The sequence below is a fragment of the Kryptolebias marmoratus genome, linkage group LG12 (genome assembly GCF_001649575.2).
Source record: "Kryptolebias marmoratus isolate JLee-2015 linkage group LG12, ASM164957v2, whole genome shotgun sequence".
In the NCBI taxonomy this organism is placed as follows: Eukaryota; Metazoa; Chordata; class Actinopteri; order Cyprinodontiformes; family Rivulidae; genus Kryptolebias; species Kryptolebias marmoratus.
In genome coordinates this window covers 14,799,993-14,818,324 of record NC_051441.1, presented here as the reverse complement: position 1 = coordinate 14,818,324, position 18,332 = coordinate 14,799,993, and the positions used below count along the sequence as shown (strand labels likewise).

Sequence of the window (18,332 nt, the reverse complement as noted above, 5' to 3'; positions counted from 1 at the left end):
GGGAAGGTGAAAATATAGATAGAATTATAGTAGAATATTTATAGATGAAGATAGTTGTTTAGACCATCATGAACCACACTCCAGACCAGTAAGTGGCGGTAATGCTACGAAAGGTTTTTTGCCAACCGCCAAAAAACCCGACAAGAAGAAGAAGAGCAGCGGAGGCATGACCCTGTAGGATTGAGAAAAGAGCTAGAAAACAGCGATAAAACCGGAGGTTTGCGAGGTATGTTCAGTTTATTATTTTGAAAAGTGTTTTATTCCATTTTAGCGGCGATGCGCAGGTGGAGCCTCGTGATTTAAAGCTTTGGAGGCTTCAGTCTCAGAACAATGGCTCCATAAAGTTAATGACATGGAACTGTCGAGTTGATGGACGCATCTCTCGGAGCTCTTATCGAGTCCAGGTGATAATGGAGAAGTAAAGCTGACAGAAAACACGGACGAGCCAACAAATACTCCTGAAAAGGGACAAGCAAGGGAAAGAAAGTTAACGGCACCTGTGGCCAGGAGGTTTCTGTGGAGGTGGGAGAGGAAGATGTTTTTGTGGGTGTGGCTTTTTAGGACCCCTTTATAAAACAATGCGAGTTCAACTTAAAGAACTACAAATCTTTGCAAAATACGATCTGATGCCGTAAGTTATCCATAAAGATCTCACGAATAACTCACTAGAAAGACTTTTTATTGCTTTAGTATTATATGTTGCTTTTTTTAATATCTGCAAAACTGCGGACACAGCTTGTAAATTACGCAGAACTTGTACTGGTTTTGAAAATCACTGAATGAAGATCGAAATAGATCTCAAGATGCCATAAAACAGACCCCAAAGCACTACTTAATCCCTGAAAGCCAATATAAATGTTGAACCATGGCAAATAAAATAAAAGGTTTTAGAAAAACGACTTTTTTATTTCTCACATCTCCCTCATATGATATATTTAAATTACACACTGACTAAAACAATAGCAATAAAAATCAAGTTTTTTTTTAAACCACTGTTTATGTCACTTGTTACACTTCACCATACAGGATGGAGTTTTGGGGTCTCTTAGAAAACAAACAAAAAAAAACTACCTTTGCAAAGGCTTTATTTTGTGTCCGTGTCAGAATGACAAAGTTAAGGAAAAGCGAGAACTTAGAATTTAATAACAAGAAAATGGTGACGGAAAAGAACCTCAACTCGAAATTTTAAAACACTGGACATTAAAGTGGGAATAGAATAAATATGCCTATAACACAGTTTCCATGAGAGTAATCTGCTGATAAAACTTTGAAAGTTGAATGAAATGAAGTTCAAGCTTTTTGTTAGAATTACCAGAAGTACAACAAAGTTCTTAAATAAAATAAGTCAGACATTTTTAAAATCCTAATACGCAGACACTCACCCATACAGTAATATATATATATAAATCTAGATTGAGAGTTTCTCCTTGTTTGCTTTCTTCTGAAGGATTTGTAAAAGTCAGATAAGTTTTATAAGCTTCAGGTTTGTAAGACTGCGGCTCTCACCACTAAACTATCGCCGTCCCAAATGTCCTGTCACAGAATATAGAGGTTAAAATGTTCGTTGGGTTTCATCAAAAAAGCTTGACGCTCTGAACTAATGAAGCGCTTCAAAACATTGTGAACCAGTGACGCGTGAAGTGACGCAATGACGCAGCGACGACGTTTGCAACGTCGTACGTCGACGGTCACGTGACAGCAGTGTTTGGATTTGCTTCCGAAAAAACTCCAACGGTGCTTTTTTTAGAGTTTAATACGTTTTGTTGTGCCAAAAAGGTGAAATTGAAAAGCCTCCGCCAGAGTGAGCATCTTACCCACTGTGATTCGATTCTTCTACTACTTTTTTTTTCTTTGAGCAAATCAGGTAACAAAAGAACACGCAACATATTCCACCACCGTCATAAATTAGTAAACAAAAACAAAACCAATATGGAAAGGCTGTGTTGAAGAACTATAGTGATCCAACAGCTTGTAGAACCACCTTTAGCAGCAATAACTCGATGGTTTTCTGTTTGACTTCACCACATGGTTGTGGAAGAATTTTATTGATCCACCCTCCCAAGGTTTAGTCTATAAGTATACCTACCTTGAAATCGCTTTAGATTATTTTAAAAAGGTTGTAGTTTTAGGATTCTCATGATAATTACACATTGTGAAATATTTTAAAGCAGCCAATTCAAATTTTATTAATACGTGATTGATTAAGTCTCCTTCAGGGTCACTGAAAGAGGATTTTTTGCCTCAAAATGACTTTATTTTATTTCAGTTTGTTGTATTTGTACCATTCATAGCCTAAATAGTCATCCGCATTTTGTAATGTATCTTAAAATGGACATACATGGGGGTTTCCATTTACGAAAACCTGATTAAAGCTCCTTTCCTGACACTGAGAGAGTATCTCTGCTTTGAACTGTATTAATTTTATTCAGTGTTATGTTTGTATATGCTCTCTGTATTTTTTGCACACAGTTTGTATGAAAACTCTGTTATTATCTCTAAAGCTGAGCTGCTAATTTGTAATCTGAAAGATTAACGTCCATGTTTCAACATGGTGTTTGAGTATAAGATGTGCACTAAGTGTAGTTTAACCCTGATGTGCTTGTTTTGATAGACTGGTGACAGCTTAAGCGCCTCCATCCCTTCCTCATGTGCACAAGCTCATATAGCTTCTGTCTCGGCTGCACACTGCTGAGTTAATAAAGCATGGAGGCTGTAGAAGATGAGACCCAAGGTGGCGTCAGTGAACCTGCTCGTGCCAAAGTCAGCCTGTCTGGTAAACACAAGAAAGCCAGACATTCTAAGAGGCAACAGACATCCAACCCCAGGAGTTTAGACAGCCGAGTGGCCATTGGCTCGGCGTTTAATAGATGGCGTGCGCTGAAAAAGAAAGCTGGAATGAAATCAGATGCAGCAGTGGCCTTATACCTTCTCAATGCGTAAGTTATCTTTTTACAGCTTTGTTACGACAGAAGAGCATTGTGCATGTTTGCAGCTTTAAAGCATTTTGCACTGGCTCTACTACTGCACTTGCATACACACAGTTTTCACTTTCTCTCAGCTTGTTCCGCTGCAGACTTTTGTTTCTTTTGTATTTCTGAGGTATTCTTTGTGTTTACTTGAATAGTCCTTTTGTTTGCGAGGTTCCTAACTAAGTAAGATGACATAAACACATAAGTCTCAGTCATAAAATCTGCTAGAATTATTTTTTTTGTTACCTCCTTCAACAAAGGAAACATCTTTTGAAGTAAGGAAATTAGGTTTTTTCTGTTCCACAGATTCTTGCAACCTCAATTTGAACAATGATAGTGGTACAGTCTTACTAATTACAATTTGTTTGAATAAGTCGGAGGTCAGGAATATGAGAGTGAACAGCATTATGTAAAAATATGCTGCCTGTGAAAACATGCTTATGTTTCTGGGCTTTTTCTTTAGTTTAGTTTAGCTTCTTTAGACACAGTTTTTTTTACACACATGTGAACCTCTGCCCATCTTTACTTCTGAGCTACTTTAAAATGCTCTTTTTATACCCAGTCCTCCTACTGACCTGCTGCTAATTTGTCTAATTAATTGTAAAAAGCTGTTTCTTATTCGTACCTCTTACTTTACAGCCTTTTGTTGCCCCCATTCTTACTTTTTTGAGATGTGTTCTGCCATCAAATTCAAAATGACAATTTCCTAGTTTCAACATTTGATTTGGTAACTATGTTTCATTGTAAATAAAATGTAGGATAGAATATTAGAATTTCCCATGCGCCTAAATGTAGAGGGACAAATTTTATGAACTTTGTAGTGATCTTTGACTTTGTTTGTTTGTTTAAAGAAAGGATCAAGTTCCCACATCAGGTTCAAGTGGAGCAAACAATCAGAAGATCAAAATCTCCCAATCAGAAGTAAGAGAACACACTTTCAGTTGTGCAATTGTTACTTTTTCATGCATGTTTATATCTCCATGGGGCACTTATTGTATCGGCTCATCATGCAGGTCATGCAGTAACTTTAAAAATGTTCACTTATACCTGATCGCGATCCCGTAGGTGCAGGCGCTGATCAAGGAGGAGGTTCGCAAAGAAATGGCAAAAAGTGAAGCCAAGATGAGGCGTATAGTAGAAGCCCTGCAGCAGATAAATAATGACGCCACCTTTGAGGATTCCTTCCGAGATCTAGAGGTGCGTGGGGAGGGGGTATCTTTTTGTATTTTATTAAAAACCTTTTATCTGTAGTACTTTCTCTCTCTCTGTCTTTACACCATATTCTCTTCTTCCTCAGACTCAGCTCAACACTGTGGCCAGGAGGGCAGAGGCAGCTCTTGCTCACATAAAGACACAGAAGCGGGTACGAAAACACAGTTACTCATAAATGCACTTTTTAGAGCAGAACACAGAGACTCTGTGCTAACACGGTCCCGGTTCCTAAACAGTCCAATCTACCTCAGACAACTGGCGGTTGAATTTAGGTGCCATTCATGTTTCTGAGTTGTTGATTGAAGGGTTTGTCTGTAGGTAGATCCCCAAAACAGTAAAAATGTCTTAAACCTCTAGTCAAGCAAAGCGTGGCTGCATTATTTATGAAATGATTTCAAAACTGTCACATTTATCAAATTTAATTCATGGACAAACATTTAATCTAGTAATGCATTCACTGACTTGTTGAGCTCCACGTTAGCCACTGATGGCTATTGAGATCAACAATAAACTTCTTGATGGCAGCATCCTTTCCTTAAAATCCTCCCGTAAAGCTGATTCCAAGTTTTTCATTTATAAACTATTAGTTAAAAATCAAATAATTTTTGAAAATATCTAGGAATATTTACATTTCTGGCAAAATTGTTTTGTATTTTGCATGGCTTAGCAGGGGTATTAAAGGTTGCACACCTGTATTTCTTAAATTCTTTACATTTATACTTATTTTGCATCTTAACTAAAAGTCAGAAATGTAATAATTTAATATAATGCACGTTGTTCTAACATCCTTTCAGAGTTTACCATCCCTCCCTGGTAACGAGGACAGCAGCAGGTACGTGAACTATGACAGTACTTTTCGTTTTTGGTAAATGTTACAAAGACCCTGAGGTTGTGGTTGTCACTTATTTTCTTTCATTACTTTTAAAATATATGTTGAAAACTCTGCAGGGGAGCCTCCGGGGAGGACTGCATGGAAACGCTGTCACAGAGTAAGAGACCACCTCGTATGTTTGCATAAATTAACAAAACATGACTTGATTGCAATTTTTTTTTTTTTTTTACCATTTTATATTGTAGGCAATGAAAAGGAAATGGGAAGGGAGTGTGTTAGCAAGACTGCAGAGGTTGTCCAGATGATGGTAAATAAGTTGCTCCTCCTTTTTTCCCCTACTTTTAAGTTCATCATATAATCAGTACTTTCTGTTTAGTGAAGGCATAATATTAAACTTGCAGCTCCTGTGATGGGTTTGGGGATAATGTAGGGGTCACAAACAGATATAAAATAAATCTTTGCAAACTTAATGTGATGTGAAACAGTGACAGAGTGGCAAGAATTAATAGATGGGTTTTAGAAACTTCTGGATAAGAAGTGGACATCTGTTGTCCCACTGCAGAGGCCGAACCAACGAGCTGAACTCAATTCTGCTAAATATAAATGTTACAATTAGCTACAAATATGATTTTCTAATTTCCTTCAAATAGCCATCGTAATTGGGAAATAATAAAATTCTGAGCCAGTCGTACTGAGAGTTTAAACTTTATATATTTAATGTGAAGAACATTCAAAGGACCATTTGTGAAATCTGTATGTTTTTCAGTATTTGAAACACCAGCATCAATTGAACAATATAAAACAGCATTTTTTTTATTTTATGTTTATGTTTTATTTTGTTGGTTGAACACCTGGGATAGATGAGAAAGACAGCTGCCACACAGGATCTGTATCTAATTTCTGTGCCTTTCACGTGTGGAAAGATCTCCTCTCCACCTTACTTTTCTTTTCTCAGGGCAGATTAATGCAGCAGAAACTTCCAAAACACTCTTTAATGAACTGTCCGTCAGAGAATGGCTTCCTGATTTTGCCATTTTGAGTCAATCTTCTTTTTTTTTTTTTTTTCTACTGTGTGCTGACATGACAGCAGCTCAAGTCTTTCACAAACTCACTCAGCGTTGAAGAGACTCTGCTGCTAGTGCGCACACAGGAGGCTGCTGACTCAAACACCCGCTTCCCTTCAAAATAAAAGCAGAAATTTCATATTTCTAAGATTTTAAAACTCAAATGCTTGGTTAAGCAAAATATGTTTATTTTTCAAAACTCTTCAAGTTTTCCCAGCTTTTGTCCAGTCACATTGTGCATTTTATTGGAATAATTTGATTGCACAAAATGAGAACATTTGCATTTATGTTTTCTGAGGCTTGTGTTTTGAAAATCAACGGCATTGATCATTTTGACTGCATATTTGTTTTTAATGTTTGGTAACGTTATTTGGCATTTCAAACTCAAAATAGTATTGATCTAGTCCTTGTAGGAATTTCTAATAAATTTAAAATATCTCGATTACAAGCCCTGAACAGTTTTGAATTCAAGCTTCTTCATCTTCGTTGTCTTATTAGTTTTCTGGGTAACAAGTGTTAAGAACGCCTTCTTTTGTTCTCTGCCGGGTCCGTTTAAGATTCTGGAAGGATCGACAGGAGACCACCTTAAGAGAGTTTAAGACAATTTACTGAGACAAATCTTGATCTCCTCTTCGTTTTGTAGAGCACTGACTTTCTCTTATGTAAGCTTAAATCAATACCACACCCGGGACTTTGTGGTCGTGACCATCTGGTGATCTCCCAGCCTTGTACTTTTCCATCTGATTACAGAAGTTAAACATTTACAATCCCCTTAGTCTATTCAATGTTCTCCTAAGTGAGACCAACAACCTGTATTTGGTTCGGAGTAACCTAGAAAGAAAAGCTAATCATACACATATAATGATCGGAAATATAAAATACAATAAACCTAAATCAAGGTGATCTAGATCAGTGGTTCCCAAACTTTTCAGCTTCCGACCCATAAAATAACAGTGACAAAGGTGTGTGACCCCATCTGTTGGAGTTTAAATAGCCAAAAGTTCTGATGATCCTATTAAATAAGGGCATAATGACAACACAAACAGTCTTAGCATCCGTTTTGCTATTTTTTTAAATCATTAAATGACTTGTGTTTAAATTCTCTGTAGCAATTAGGGTGTAAATATGTCATAAAAACTGGGTTTTTAATTGTAACTTGATATGTGGAGATTATCTAAGGACCCCTGCTTGGTGTTGGGTGACCCACATTGGGGTCCCGACCCCAACTTTGGGAATCATTGATCTAGACAGCCGACATGATTAATATCTGTTCACAAGTGAATGAATGATTTTATGACTGATCATTTTAAGACTGATATTGTTGTTTTAATGTAATCGATTTGTTTCATTCCGTCCAGGAAACCACCATGACTGAATTAAAGAAAGTCCGCGCAGATAATGAGGGTAAGCTGATTTCACACCTTTTTTTTAGCATCGTAGCTAAATAAATAAATTTCAGAATACCACTTGGTGTAGTGGCTTCACTTAATGTTTTCTCAGCAACAGGTTTTAGTGACGACCCAAATATATTTATTAAAGTCAGTGACAATAATAATAAACTTGTGATTTATTTTTCATTTCCTGATTTTTGCCGTTTCTTCTTTTATGATTTGTTACTTTTTAAAATTTGTGTTTAGAGTTGACAGCTGCTGTAGAAAATTTAAATCCGGAGGAGCCTCCAACACTCACTCCAAATGGTTCCTGGACGGTACGAAGTTTAATTGTTTTTAATTTAAATTTTTAATAGTTTCAGGACTGAATTTATTGCATTTTTTAAGAGCTTTGCCTTGTTTTGTAAGCATAAGTTTCTAGTAATTTTTTTTTCTTTTGTATTCAAATTTTGGTCTAAAGTTGTACTAAATTAAGAGTTTATTAGAATATCTTGAGGGTAATATACTGCTTCCTAACACATTTGAAGAAAAAGATTTTTGTGTAGCACTTACTATCAAAGCTTCAGCTGTTTATAACAATAAGATCAGTGTAACTAGTGAGGTTTTAGTGGGTTGGTTCTTTCTTTTCAGGAAACAAATAAACTGAATCCTTTGAGCTCAGATAATGAAGGTAAGTTGATTTCACACAAACAGATATCATCTTAAATCATAAGGACTTTCAAAAATATAAATTAAAGCAAACTCAATTGTTTATGGCATCAGTTTGTTAGGATAAGATAATGTAATGTCATTTTAATGTTTTTTACTAAGATTTATGTTGGGAGGTGTGAACATGATGTCTTCCTGAATTAATCTTTTAAAATTTTAACCCCATTGAATCCTAACATCGACGCGAGGTGGTTCTTTAAAGAACCATCTTTTGTAGTTTGAGGAATTATGAATCTGCTCACTACATCAGCTGACATTTGAAACATTTTATTTACTGCAGCATGTTTTTCCCCTCAAAATTAGTCTTGTATTGTCATTCCTTGATTAATCCAGGTGGGAACTTTAATTTGGTCAAACAGTGTGAAGTTTCTGTAAATGTGGTTTCTCTGTGCAAAAACATTTCAAATCAGTCATTATATGATTAAACAGTGTTTTAAACTCTGTTTTCCTGTTGATTCCTGTTCCTTCTGCATCTTTTGTGGCAGATTTAAGTGAGATGAAACTTCCACCTCATCTAAACGCTTTCGGTTCTTCTGAAGAGACGGTAGGCTGCAGGATTCTTCATTACTTCTTTCCTCATTTTGTAATTTGGCTTCTAATGCATGTCAGAACTTTAAACCAATAAACTAACGATAGAGTTTCTGGAGGATCATAAAAGGTTTTAATTTTAATAATCTCAATTTGAAGATCTTGAAAAAAAACTTTTTAGGTCTTAAAAATACATTTAGTTACATCCTAAGTTTGTATGTTTGTTCAAGCATTGTTTCCACATTCAACGTTTTTGTTTTTCATCCCTGCTTTCATTTAATGGTTCTGAGTTGTCCAGATGTTTTAAAACTGTAACAAAACTAAAAGGCTCATCATGCAGCAGCCCTGTCAGAAGGACTTTACTGACAGACAGTTAGCCTTCCTTCCTTGTGGAAAAAACATGGTTGCTGTGCTCCTGAAAGTGGTTTATTGTAGTTATCTGAATGATTTGGCTTGAATTTGAATAAAGAGTTAGCAATCCCCAGAGGGTGATAAAAACTTTGCAAATTGGAAGTATTTTGAATATTGTGATCTGAGCCTGTGTTGTGGGTATTATTTACTGACATGTGAGAAAACTAAGCAGCACATATTTCTGTAAAGTTTGCTAAAACGCTGGAAAAGTTGTGGAGTGACTGACAGGTGAGTCTGGTTTGTTTTTGGTTCATGATTTAACGTGCTCACACCTGGGATATTGTGTTATTTAAAATAATTAAAGCCTAAAAAGGCGTAACACTTAAAACAATCGTTAGTCTGGTCAGGCCTGTCTAACACCCGCCACCCCCATCTATATGACCAACTTTCTCACAACACTTATTATGAGAAACATGAATTATTATTTCATCCTTTACTCATGCAGGGCTAATTAATATAACACAACAGGTGTTAGCACAACAACAAACATTGTCAGTCTTTGTTTTTATTCTGTGATTTTTGTAACTATTGCCTTTTTTGTTTTAATATGTAAAATTTAGGCGTGTATCAAGGCCCTAAAACAAGAGTTGGAAGATAACCAGGAAGAAGAAAATTTTGATAGGAAATTACATCTGCCAGAGGAACCACAAGTGAAAAAGTTTAAAGAAGATTGTGAGTCTTTGGGCAACAGTGTCAGTTCATCAGATGACAGACAGGTACTGCAGATACTCGACAGTGGAAGTGGTGTTGACTATTTGCTTCTTTTTTTTAACCCGACCTAACTGACTTTCTTTCCAAAAGGACCTGCTTATTTATCCTGCTCTTCCTGCGGCCCCCTTCCCTTCCGAATTGACTTTCAAAGCAGCATTGTACAGCGTGCCTCAGAAGGTAGAGCTGAAACTGGCCCTCATCAGGAACCCCACCAGACTTTCGGTGCTCTGGAACGTGATGGAGGAAGAGCCCTTTCCACCGCCCATGCACAGTTACATGTAGGCAGCCAAATAATTTGTTTCTCTCAGCACCGTAGCTTTGCCATTTGTCAACTGTTTAAACACACGGCTGCCATAACGTCTACCGTGGCTGCAAAACTTACCTCGGGAAAGTGTTGGAATGTCCCGAAGCCTCCCTCCGCCGCAATTCACATCCAAGCACGGCGAGGAAAAGTTGAAGCTTTCACTTAAAGATCAAGCTAACATTTACCCTTTTCTCTTCCTTCTGCAGCATCTTCCTGACTATGGAAAAGGTCAAAGGGAGCGGCATCTTCCCAAAATGGACTTCTTATGATAAGCTGAAGGCCACGACTCTGCCGATGGGTGCGCTGATCAAAAAGTACAAGCCTGGGCACAGAGTGTGTGCTGCTGTTATAGGAAAAGACATTTTTGGACGTTATGGACCGTATAGCGACGTTGTCACAAAGACGATGCCTGACTAGTTGTGGGAGAAAGTCTCCTCCGGGGAGACAATGCAGGAATATGGACTTTGAATGGACCGACTTATTGTTGGCATAATTGTTTCAACTGAGCAGCTTTTATCAACTATTTTTGTTGTTTTGGAAGACATTTTTTTTTATTTTTTAAAAGTAAAACCAAATAGAATTAACATCCTATACACTACCAAACATGAAGCATTTGATGCATGTAGACAAGTATGCATGCACAGAGGACTCACACTGATCTACTAATAGTAGGAAATGCAATTATTGGTGCCTATATGTCGTTTTCCATCAGTAATAATTTTTTTCACAATTCTTGTTGTTTGTTTTTTTAAACAAAATGTATTTTTAAAATGCCAAATAAAGGAGATATTGAAATGTTAGCTTTTTGATTTTTGCCTTTTTTTTTTGTCATTTTGTGAAGCTCATGGGCGTGTTTTGATGATGGTGGCAGCCAGTTTCATTCACGCTTATCACTTCCTGGTGGGAGCCCTGCATCAGAACCAGCTTAAAACTAGTCAGAAAAAGTGCAGCTGCTACATGCGTTTGTTCTTGACAGCATCGTTTCAGTCATGCTTGATTGTCCTACCTTTGAGACTTGAAGCTTATGTGCGTTTTTTTACGACAGTATCGACTTATCCACTGTCAGTAAATAAAAAAATAACGTTATGCTAGGGCTTAACTGGAGAGAAACAACTAAAACATGCAGGACAGTGGTTTTCCACGACTGGGCACCACTGCATTAGCTCAGCAGTCCCATCAGACTTGAACTATTTTCAAAACGGGTAATTCAAAAAGCCATCTACAGCCAATAAGATAGTAATTGTTGAACTTTTTTCCACAGAACCCCACTTCAAAATGCCCTTTTATGTGAAGAAATGTGAATGTTTAGGGAAAAAAAAGTCTCATTGTAAAGTATTATGTTGAGCAAAAGTGACAAACTGTTTAAATATTTAATACAGTCTTCACTTGAACTTGAAAGTAACGTTTTTATTTGAATTGTGATGGGGGATAACGTAATGGTGCAGCTCTGATTAGCTGTGTTGAGAAACCATGTTTTTAGTATTCACTCCTTTCAGAGGAATCTCACCTGACCACTTAGTTTCTCTCACCGGATCTTTGATGTTGCAGAAAAGACGGACACACAAAACGAGTTCCAGACCAGAGGTTTAATTATCAATCATGCATTTATTTAAACATTCAGCCAAATGGAGACAACAACTCACAACAAGAAGAAACAGCAACACATTCCCAGCTGTGTCTGAGGTGATTCCCCTTTTACCTTCTTTTTATACTATGAACCGCCCCCAAGACCAAGGTTTTCTGCAAACAAACAGCTGCAGCAGCTTGTTTTTCTGTCTCGAGGACTTCTACCTAATCTCACTCGCCCTGTCATGATGTCCTGGAGCCTTCGGCCTCCCTCACCCCACAGACACAACTGTTCTTTGTGATTAAGTGATTTTGTGATAAGCTAAGCATAACCTCATTTTAGCAATCAAAGTATCAAAGTTTGATTATACTTCACAGCTGTTTCTCTCTAATTCTTCAATTTGAGATCACCCTGACTGTCAACAGCACGTAAGATACTGACTGCTCTTTAATACGTCACACAACCCCACTTCAAAAAATCCAAATGATCCTTTTATTGTGGTTAGAAACACCTGTGGTTCATGTCACAGAGCTCTTTTTCTGAGCTTTGAAAAGAAGCTAAGTCCAGAGTTCTTCAAACCCAGAGGTTTTCCATGAGTCAGTGAAAGCCCCACTGATATACACACTGACACTTATGTTACCTGTGATAGATCTGATAGATATTCTTGCAATTTTCCAATAATTGCAGAGGAAGATAAAAACATAATATTGGAGGAAATGGCTGCAAGTGTCATTTCATTGTGATCATCAATTTGACAAATGATAAAGCCAATATAATGCTACAAATACAATTTCTGATTCTGTTCTGGACATCACTGCGTGGGTTCAGCAACACGTCCACAAATCATCGTCTGGAAACAGCTCGCTGTACCATCCACAAGTTAAAGCTCTATCAAGTAAAGAAGGAGCCACATGTGAACACCATCCAGAAACGCTGCCGTCTCCTCTGGGCCAAAGGTCATTTAAAACAGACTGAGGCAAAGTGGAAAACCGTTCTGGAGTCACTGATCTTTTCTTCTTCTTCTTCTGTTTTTCTTAAATAAGTTGATAGATTTTAATCAACTGTACACGTAAGTTGTATTTTTAAATCGGCAAATATGGTTGACATTTAAGTATATTGTCAATGTTTAGGTTTATTTCCTTATTTGAAGCTATTCACAGATCCAAAGACCAACTGCAAATCAGCGAAAAGCTTTCATTGGATTTGCATAGCGGTGGGGCTTTACTGTAGTTGTTCTACACTGACACTATTGAATTAGAAACAGCCACATCTTTGTTCATGTTTGAACTTGGTACCTTGTGTTTTACCTTGCAAATTACTATACTTTTAGTCCTGATCGTTTTTGACTGATAACCCCCCAGATCCCTGTAGATCCTGAGCAGATGTCAACACATTAAATTCAAATTATGTTTCATACAGACTTTGGATGTGTGTTGGAGTGAATGCTCTTTTGTGTGAAACTGGCAGAAACATTCATGGATCTGGGTTTCCTGCTGATTTGAGTAATATCCTAGTGCAGCTTTAAAAACCCAAAGTGATGTAATTAGGGGCACATTGCTGTTTGGTTAGAGTTACCATTAATAACTCTGTGGTTTAAATATGTCAGTTTGCTCCGTTATGATATGGATCTGCTGCAAAACAAATTACTGACTCCTCCTTTTAATGAAGTGATAAAATACAGAAATAATCATAGTAAGCATTTTTTTCTGTAAATGCCTAATTATGAATAATCTCTGCACACATCTCAGCAACCAATTCAACTCTACTGTCCAACTGCTGATATTTTACACGCTTCTCAGAAAACTTCATCACAACCAGGATTTCCAAAATACCACGGTCTGAAAGGGACAGCAGTGCATTTGTATTGTGCATACATAGTTTTAAAGGCTTTTCATTTTAATAAAGTTTCAAGAGATTGCAATTTAGAACCCAATTAACCACAAAACTTGTGCACTCAAACCTATAATTTCAATTTTTAGGGATAAGAAATAACTAATTATTTTAAAGAAAGAAAGGCACATTTATGCAAATGTCAGATTATGGTGACATGTTCAGGTGTTTGCAATTTTTTTTCCTTTTTCCTTGACATGTAAATTTCTGTCAGTGTCAAAAGACGAAAAACAGCATCAATGCTGTAATTTAACAAGGAAATGGGACAGAAAAATTCACCAAATTTGACTACATATCCACGATGGTAATATATATGAGAGACTGCGCCACTTTGAAATCCCATAGGAACCAAATCTAATAACTTCTCTGTTTTGTTGCATCTGTAATAAATCTACTGAGTTTAAATATCTGCAGAATCAACAGGATGTTAAATCCTCTACTTGGACTGATTACAGGTGAGCAAAAAGTGTCATTTCTGTCTACATGTATTGTTGTGGATGAGATTTTTATTTTTATATTTTACAACAAAAACATCAAGACCTGACAATAAAAATGAATATGATAGATTTTACATTTGGGATTTTTGTTAATTCATAAAATTAAAGCTGAATACTGTTTGATAAAGTTGCATTTGTTCAAAATGTTTTGTTTTTGGGGGGTGGGGATGATTGTTTCATTGAGGCAGTACTCACAGGGTTTGATCTGACAAGCTTGGTGCTATTATTAATTTATTATGATTATGGCAAGGCAAGTTAAAATCGATAAGGTTGATCATTTTTTAATAACATTTTAAAATTGTGCAACTGCATCAGAACAAGGTGGTTTGTGAACAAAAGGTCTATTTATTGTGGGTTAAGGCTGAATGATATGGTCCAAACTTGTATTAAGATGTATTTCCTAATTTCGGTTGATATGACATAAACAATATAAAAGCCTCAGAAAAACTGCCAAGAAAGCCCACAACAGATGCTTGTAAAACTAAAATTTTTTTTTCTAAATCTATGAAACTGTTCCAGTATAACATTTTAGAAATACAAACTGTACAAATAAATTAATGTTCACTTTTTATTTGTTTTTTAGCCTTCAAAGAAATTTGAAATCATCATGCCTTTCTCTTTAGCAAACTCGACATGTGTTTGTCCGTTTTGTTGTCGAAACTTCTGTCTATAAGCTTCTGGGACCACCTCATAAGCTTGTAGGAGAGCAGCTTTAACCATTTCATAATTTAAGCTGTCCTGTAAAGGAAGCACTACCAACATCTCTTGAGCTTTACCAGAAAATTTGCATTGTAACAAAAGAGGCCAGGTTTCCCTAGGCCACTGCAAAGTACCAGCAATGCGTTCAAATGCTGCAAAGTATGAATCAACCTCAGATTCTCTGAAAGCAGGAACTAGGGTAATACACTTACTAATATCAAATGGGGTTGCAGATATGGAGGTGGAGCCTGGGGTCTCAGCAGAGGCAGGAGGCGCTTGAGTCTGGGCCTCCAGCTCAAGTCTATGAAGCTTCACAGCTTTATCTGCCTCCATTTCCAGCCTCGTGATGTCAAGCTCCAGCTGAGCTCTTCTTTCCTGGGCCTTTTCTTCTGCCTCCATTCGGAGACGTGCCAGCCGCACCTTCACACGAGCTTCATCTCAGCCTTCTGAGCTCCCAGAAGACAGTGGATCATAGCGAGGGAGTGTACGTGGGGTCCTACCCCAGTCACCCAACTCAGCATCCACACTCAGACCATCTTTATGGTCTTCCGACAAGGTTGTTTGACTTGGCACTGCAGCAGCCTCAGGCTGATCAGGCACTTTGAACACACCAGCTACCATCAATTTATCCGCTACTAGAGCCTTTAGGTCTCGTTTAAGGACCTGCAGCTTAATGCACTGGAATGCACTTTTTAAAGTCCTCCAACATTATTAACTCCTAACCCTAACCTCACTCAACCTACTTTGGAAAAGGAAATGATAAAATTTTACTTGATAATGTGGCCTGTAGAGGAGATGAAACATCTCTGACTCAATGTTCACACAGAGGGTTTTTCACACACAACTGGTCCACAATTTGCAGAAGTTCATGCTTGCGACAGCTATTAATGAGCTCAATAGATGGGGTGGCTAAAAAGTTCTCCAGACTGAACATAACTGACAGTGCTTAGATACCAGACCCAAAGGTTTTTGTCCCCCCCCCCCCTTCTTTCAAATAGTGTCCAGAGGGAAAGTTAAATGTACAATAATTTATTACAAAGAAAAGTTTCCATAAACAAGACAGAATATACTTCAACTGAACAGACAATCAGCTGTACAAAAGCTGACCCACTGGAGAAATGAGTCCAGGACCCTTTTATAGGGTGCAGGTGGATCTCATCGTCATATAATTGGCTTGTCATCTCCTGCTGGTCCCATCGGGTTGCTCTGCAGCTTCCAGGCAGCCAATCAGTGGGGTGTGCTCCCACAGCTGAATCTGCACAAAAAAAATACCAAAAACAAAAAACAAAGACTACACAGCCTTTAGGCAAAGGGCTGTAACACTGTCACTGAAGCCATGTCTACACTACTCAGGATAATTTAAAAAAAAAAACAGATTTATTTTTTTTCCTGTTTCTATATTTTGTCACCTCTGCACTTTTCAACATAAACACGTTAGGCCACTAAGTGGACATTAAGTTCACATTAATGACATATCAAAAAACGGAGAAAGAGCAGTCTGAGCTTGGCTACAGATTGGGTATAAGGTAAGACAGATACTGAAAAACAGGAAAGAATGGGTCTATTGTTGTGTGGCTATTATGGACACACATTTTATAGTGAGCGTGCACAGAATTGGTTGCTACATCATGGTTTGTAAAAACCAAAAACAGTCTTTAAAAACTTTACGCTTCATATATTCCAGCAGTATTAAGTTCTCTGTCTCTCTGTTCTTCTACAAATTCATTGTCAAATGTTTACAAACCTGTCAACAACACCTAAATCTTCACTGTGTTTCTGCTCAGATAATCATATTTATTTTTTCTCCTTTAAAACAGTTTGTTTCCTCTTGTCCTCGTCGGCTGCAGAAGGTCAGTCCTCTTGTCTGTGTGATGCATATAATTGCTATAGCTCTTCTTTGTCTAAAACACGTTTATTGAAAAAAATGTTTCTTTTTTTGTTTTCTATTTTTAGATAATTTGATTAGGTTAGCAGGGTCAGATGATTCATGCTCTGGAAGAGTCGAAATATACCACAGTGGGGTCTGGGGAACAGTGTGTGATGATGGCTGGGACACAAATGATGCTGAGGTCGTCTGCAAACAGTTGGACTGTGGTCCACCGTTGAATTCAAGTGCCAAATTTGGGGAAGGTTCTGGACAAATCTGGCTTGATGCTGTGGGTTGTTCAGGAAGTGAAACTTCTCTGGCACAGTGTTCGAACAGCGGGTTTGGAACACACGACTGTGACCACGTTGAGGATGTTGGTGTCATTTGTTCAAGTAAGATTGTATTTTTCTGAAAAAAAACATTTCCATAATCTGTCCTGAAATGTTACTCTTTGACAAGTTAATTCTGTTATTTTTAACAGAAAGAAAGAAAAGCACATATTTTTTGGTAAAAGGCAGTTTATTCTTGTGATAATGATGATGTAAGGGCAGCTGTGCTGCAATAGTCACAGAGTTATTTGAAAAACTCACTTCTTGTATGTGTTGTCTCATGTAACTCCAGGTCATCAGATCAGAGTCTCTGGGTCGGCATGCTCTGGAACAATTGAAATCTATCACAATCGTAACTGGAAATTAATCTTATATAACTACTGGGACATAAATGCTGCTAAGGTGGCCTGCAGACAGTTAGGCTGTGATTCATCATCAGCTACACCTACTTCTTATTCTTATTCTTATTCTTATTCTTATTCTTCTTATTATTCTTATTATTATTATTTTAACTCAGATTTTCAGCTTGATTATGGGGGCTGTTTAGGAAGTGAAATTTCTCTACAAGAATGTCACTACAAGTCTGTGTCCTACAGTGGAAGCAGCAGAGCTGGTGTTTCTTGTTCAGGTAAGAATTCTCCTTCTTACTTTTGTGAAGATTTGGGTTTTGGTGTTTTTAGTTTGTTATCTTTTTTATCTTGCTGTTGTTTTGTGTTATTGTTTCAGTTTGGTTTTTCCTGTTTGTGTTGCTGTCAGTATTCACTCCTCCTCTGTCACTCTTTTGCCCTCCTTGCCACGCCCATCTCCACCTGTCAGTCATTATCCCCACTCACCTGTTTCCACTTACCTCGTCACCCTTGGTGTTCAAAAACCCGGTCACTTTTCCCACACCCTGTCGGTTCATTGTTTGTTGTTTGCTCTGTGTTATGTTTCCTTGTTGCCTTGCACTGCCATGTTTTGGATTTTTGTTAAGTTTTAGTTGCTGCCATATCAGCTTTTGTTTTTGCTTATTTTCTTTATTTAATAAATTAGTATTGTTTTTAAGAATGAGTCTGCACTCTGGGTTCGTCTCCATCTCCACCGAGTCTGACAATTTTTTTCCAGAATTTGTGCAATTAATTCATAATTTATAGTAGTTTTTCTTAGATTAAATATGTTTGAATATTAAATCTTTTTAATGATGATGATATATGTATTTTGGATACCTATGGGTCACTAATTTCTATGCTTTATCTTATCCGTCTGATAGGTTATCAGCTCAGATTAGTTGGGCCGTCTCGGTGCTCAGGACGAGTTGAAATCTTCTACAGTAATTCATGGGGAACAGTGTGTGATGATGGCTGGGACTTGAAT

General features: G+C 37.4%; 1 protein-coding gene across 3 annotated transcripts; it reads left to right on the top strand.

Annotated features, from left to right (window-relative positions):
• The first annotated feature begins 12 nt into the window (after nucleotides 1-12).
• atf7ip2 (activating transcription factor 7 interacting protein 2) lies at nucleotides 13-10,930 on the top strand. Of its 3 annotated transcripts, none has more exons than XM_017404209.2 (15): nucleotides 13-226; nucleotides 2,612-2,936; nucleotides 3,821-3,890; nucleotides 4,035-4,166; nucleotides 4,267-4,332; nucleotides 4,976-5,013; nucleotides 5,130-5,170; nucleotides 5,259-5,320; nucleotides 7,436-7,481; nucleotides 7,715-7,785; nucleotides 8,099-8,138; nucleotides 8,662-8,720; nucleotides 9,676-9,831; nucleotides 9,917-10,104; nucleotides 10,337-10,930. In XM_017404209.2, the coding sequence occupies exons 2-15, from the start codon at nucleotides 2,704-2,706 to the stop codon at nucleotides 10,545-10,547; spliced, it is 1,413 nt and encodes a 470-aa protein (XP_017259698.1). In that variant the 5' UTR covers nucleotides 13-226; nucleotides 2,612-2,703; the 3' UTR covers nucleotides 10,548-10,930. The 3 variants fall into 3 exon arrangements, with proteins under 3 accessions (XP_017259698.1, XP_037834732.1, XP_017259699.1); XM_017404210.2 differs by lacking the exon at nucleotides 13-226 and adding an exon at nucleotides 1,674-1,864; XM_037978804.1 differs by lacking the exons at nucleotides 7,715-7,785; nucleotides 8,099-8,138.
• The last annotated feature ends 7,402 nt before the right edge of the window (nucleotides 10,931-18,332 follow it).

Coding starts and splice junctions, on each gene's coding strand:
- atf7ip2 (XM_017404209.2), top strand. CDS start 2,704: ATGGAGGCTGTAGAAGATGAGACCCAAGGTGGCGTCAGTGAACCTGCT. Junction 5,171..5,258: donor CATGGAAACGCTGTCACAGA/GTAAGAGACCAC, acceptor TTTATATTGTAG/GCAATGAAAAGGAAATGGGA. Junction 7,482..7,714: donor AGTCCGCGCAGATAATGAGG/GTAAGCTGATTT, acceptor ATTTGTGTTTAG/AGTTGACAGCTGCTGTAGAA.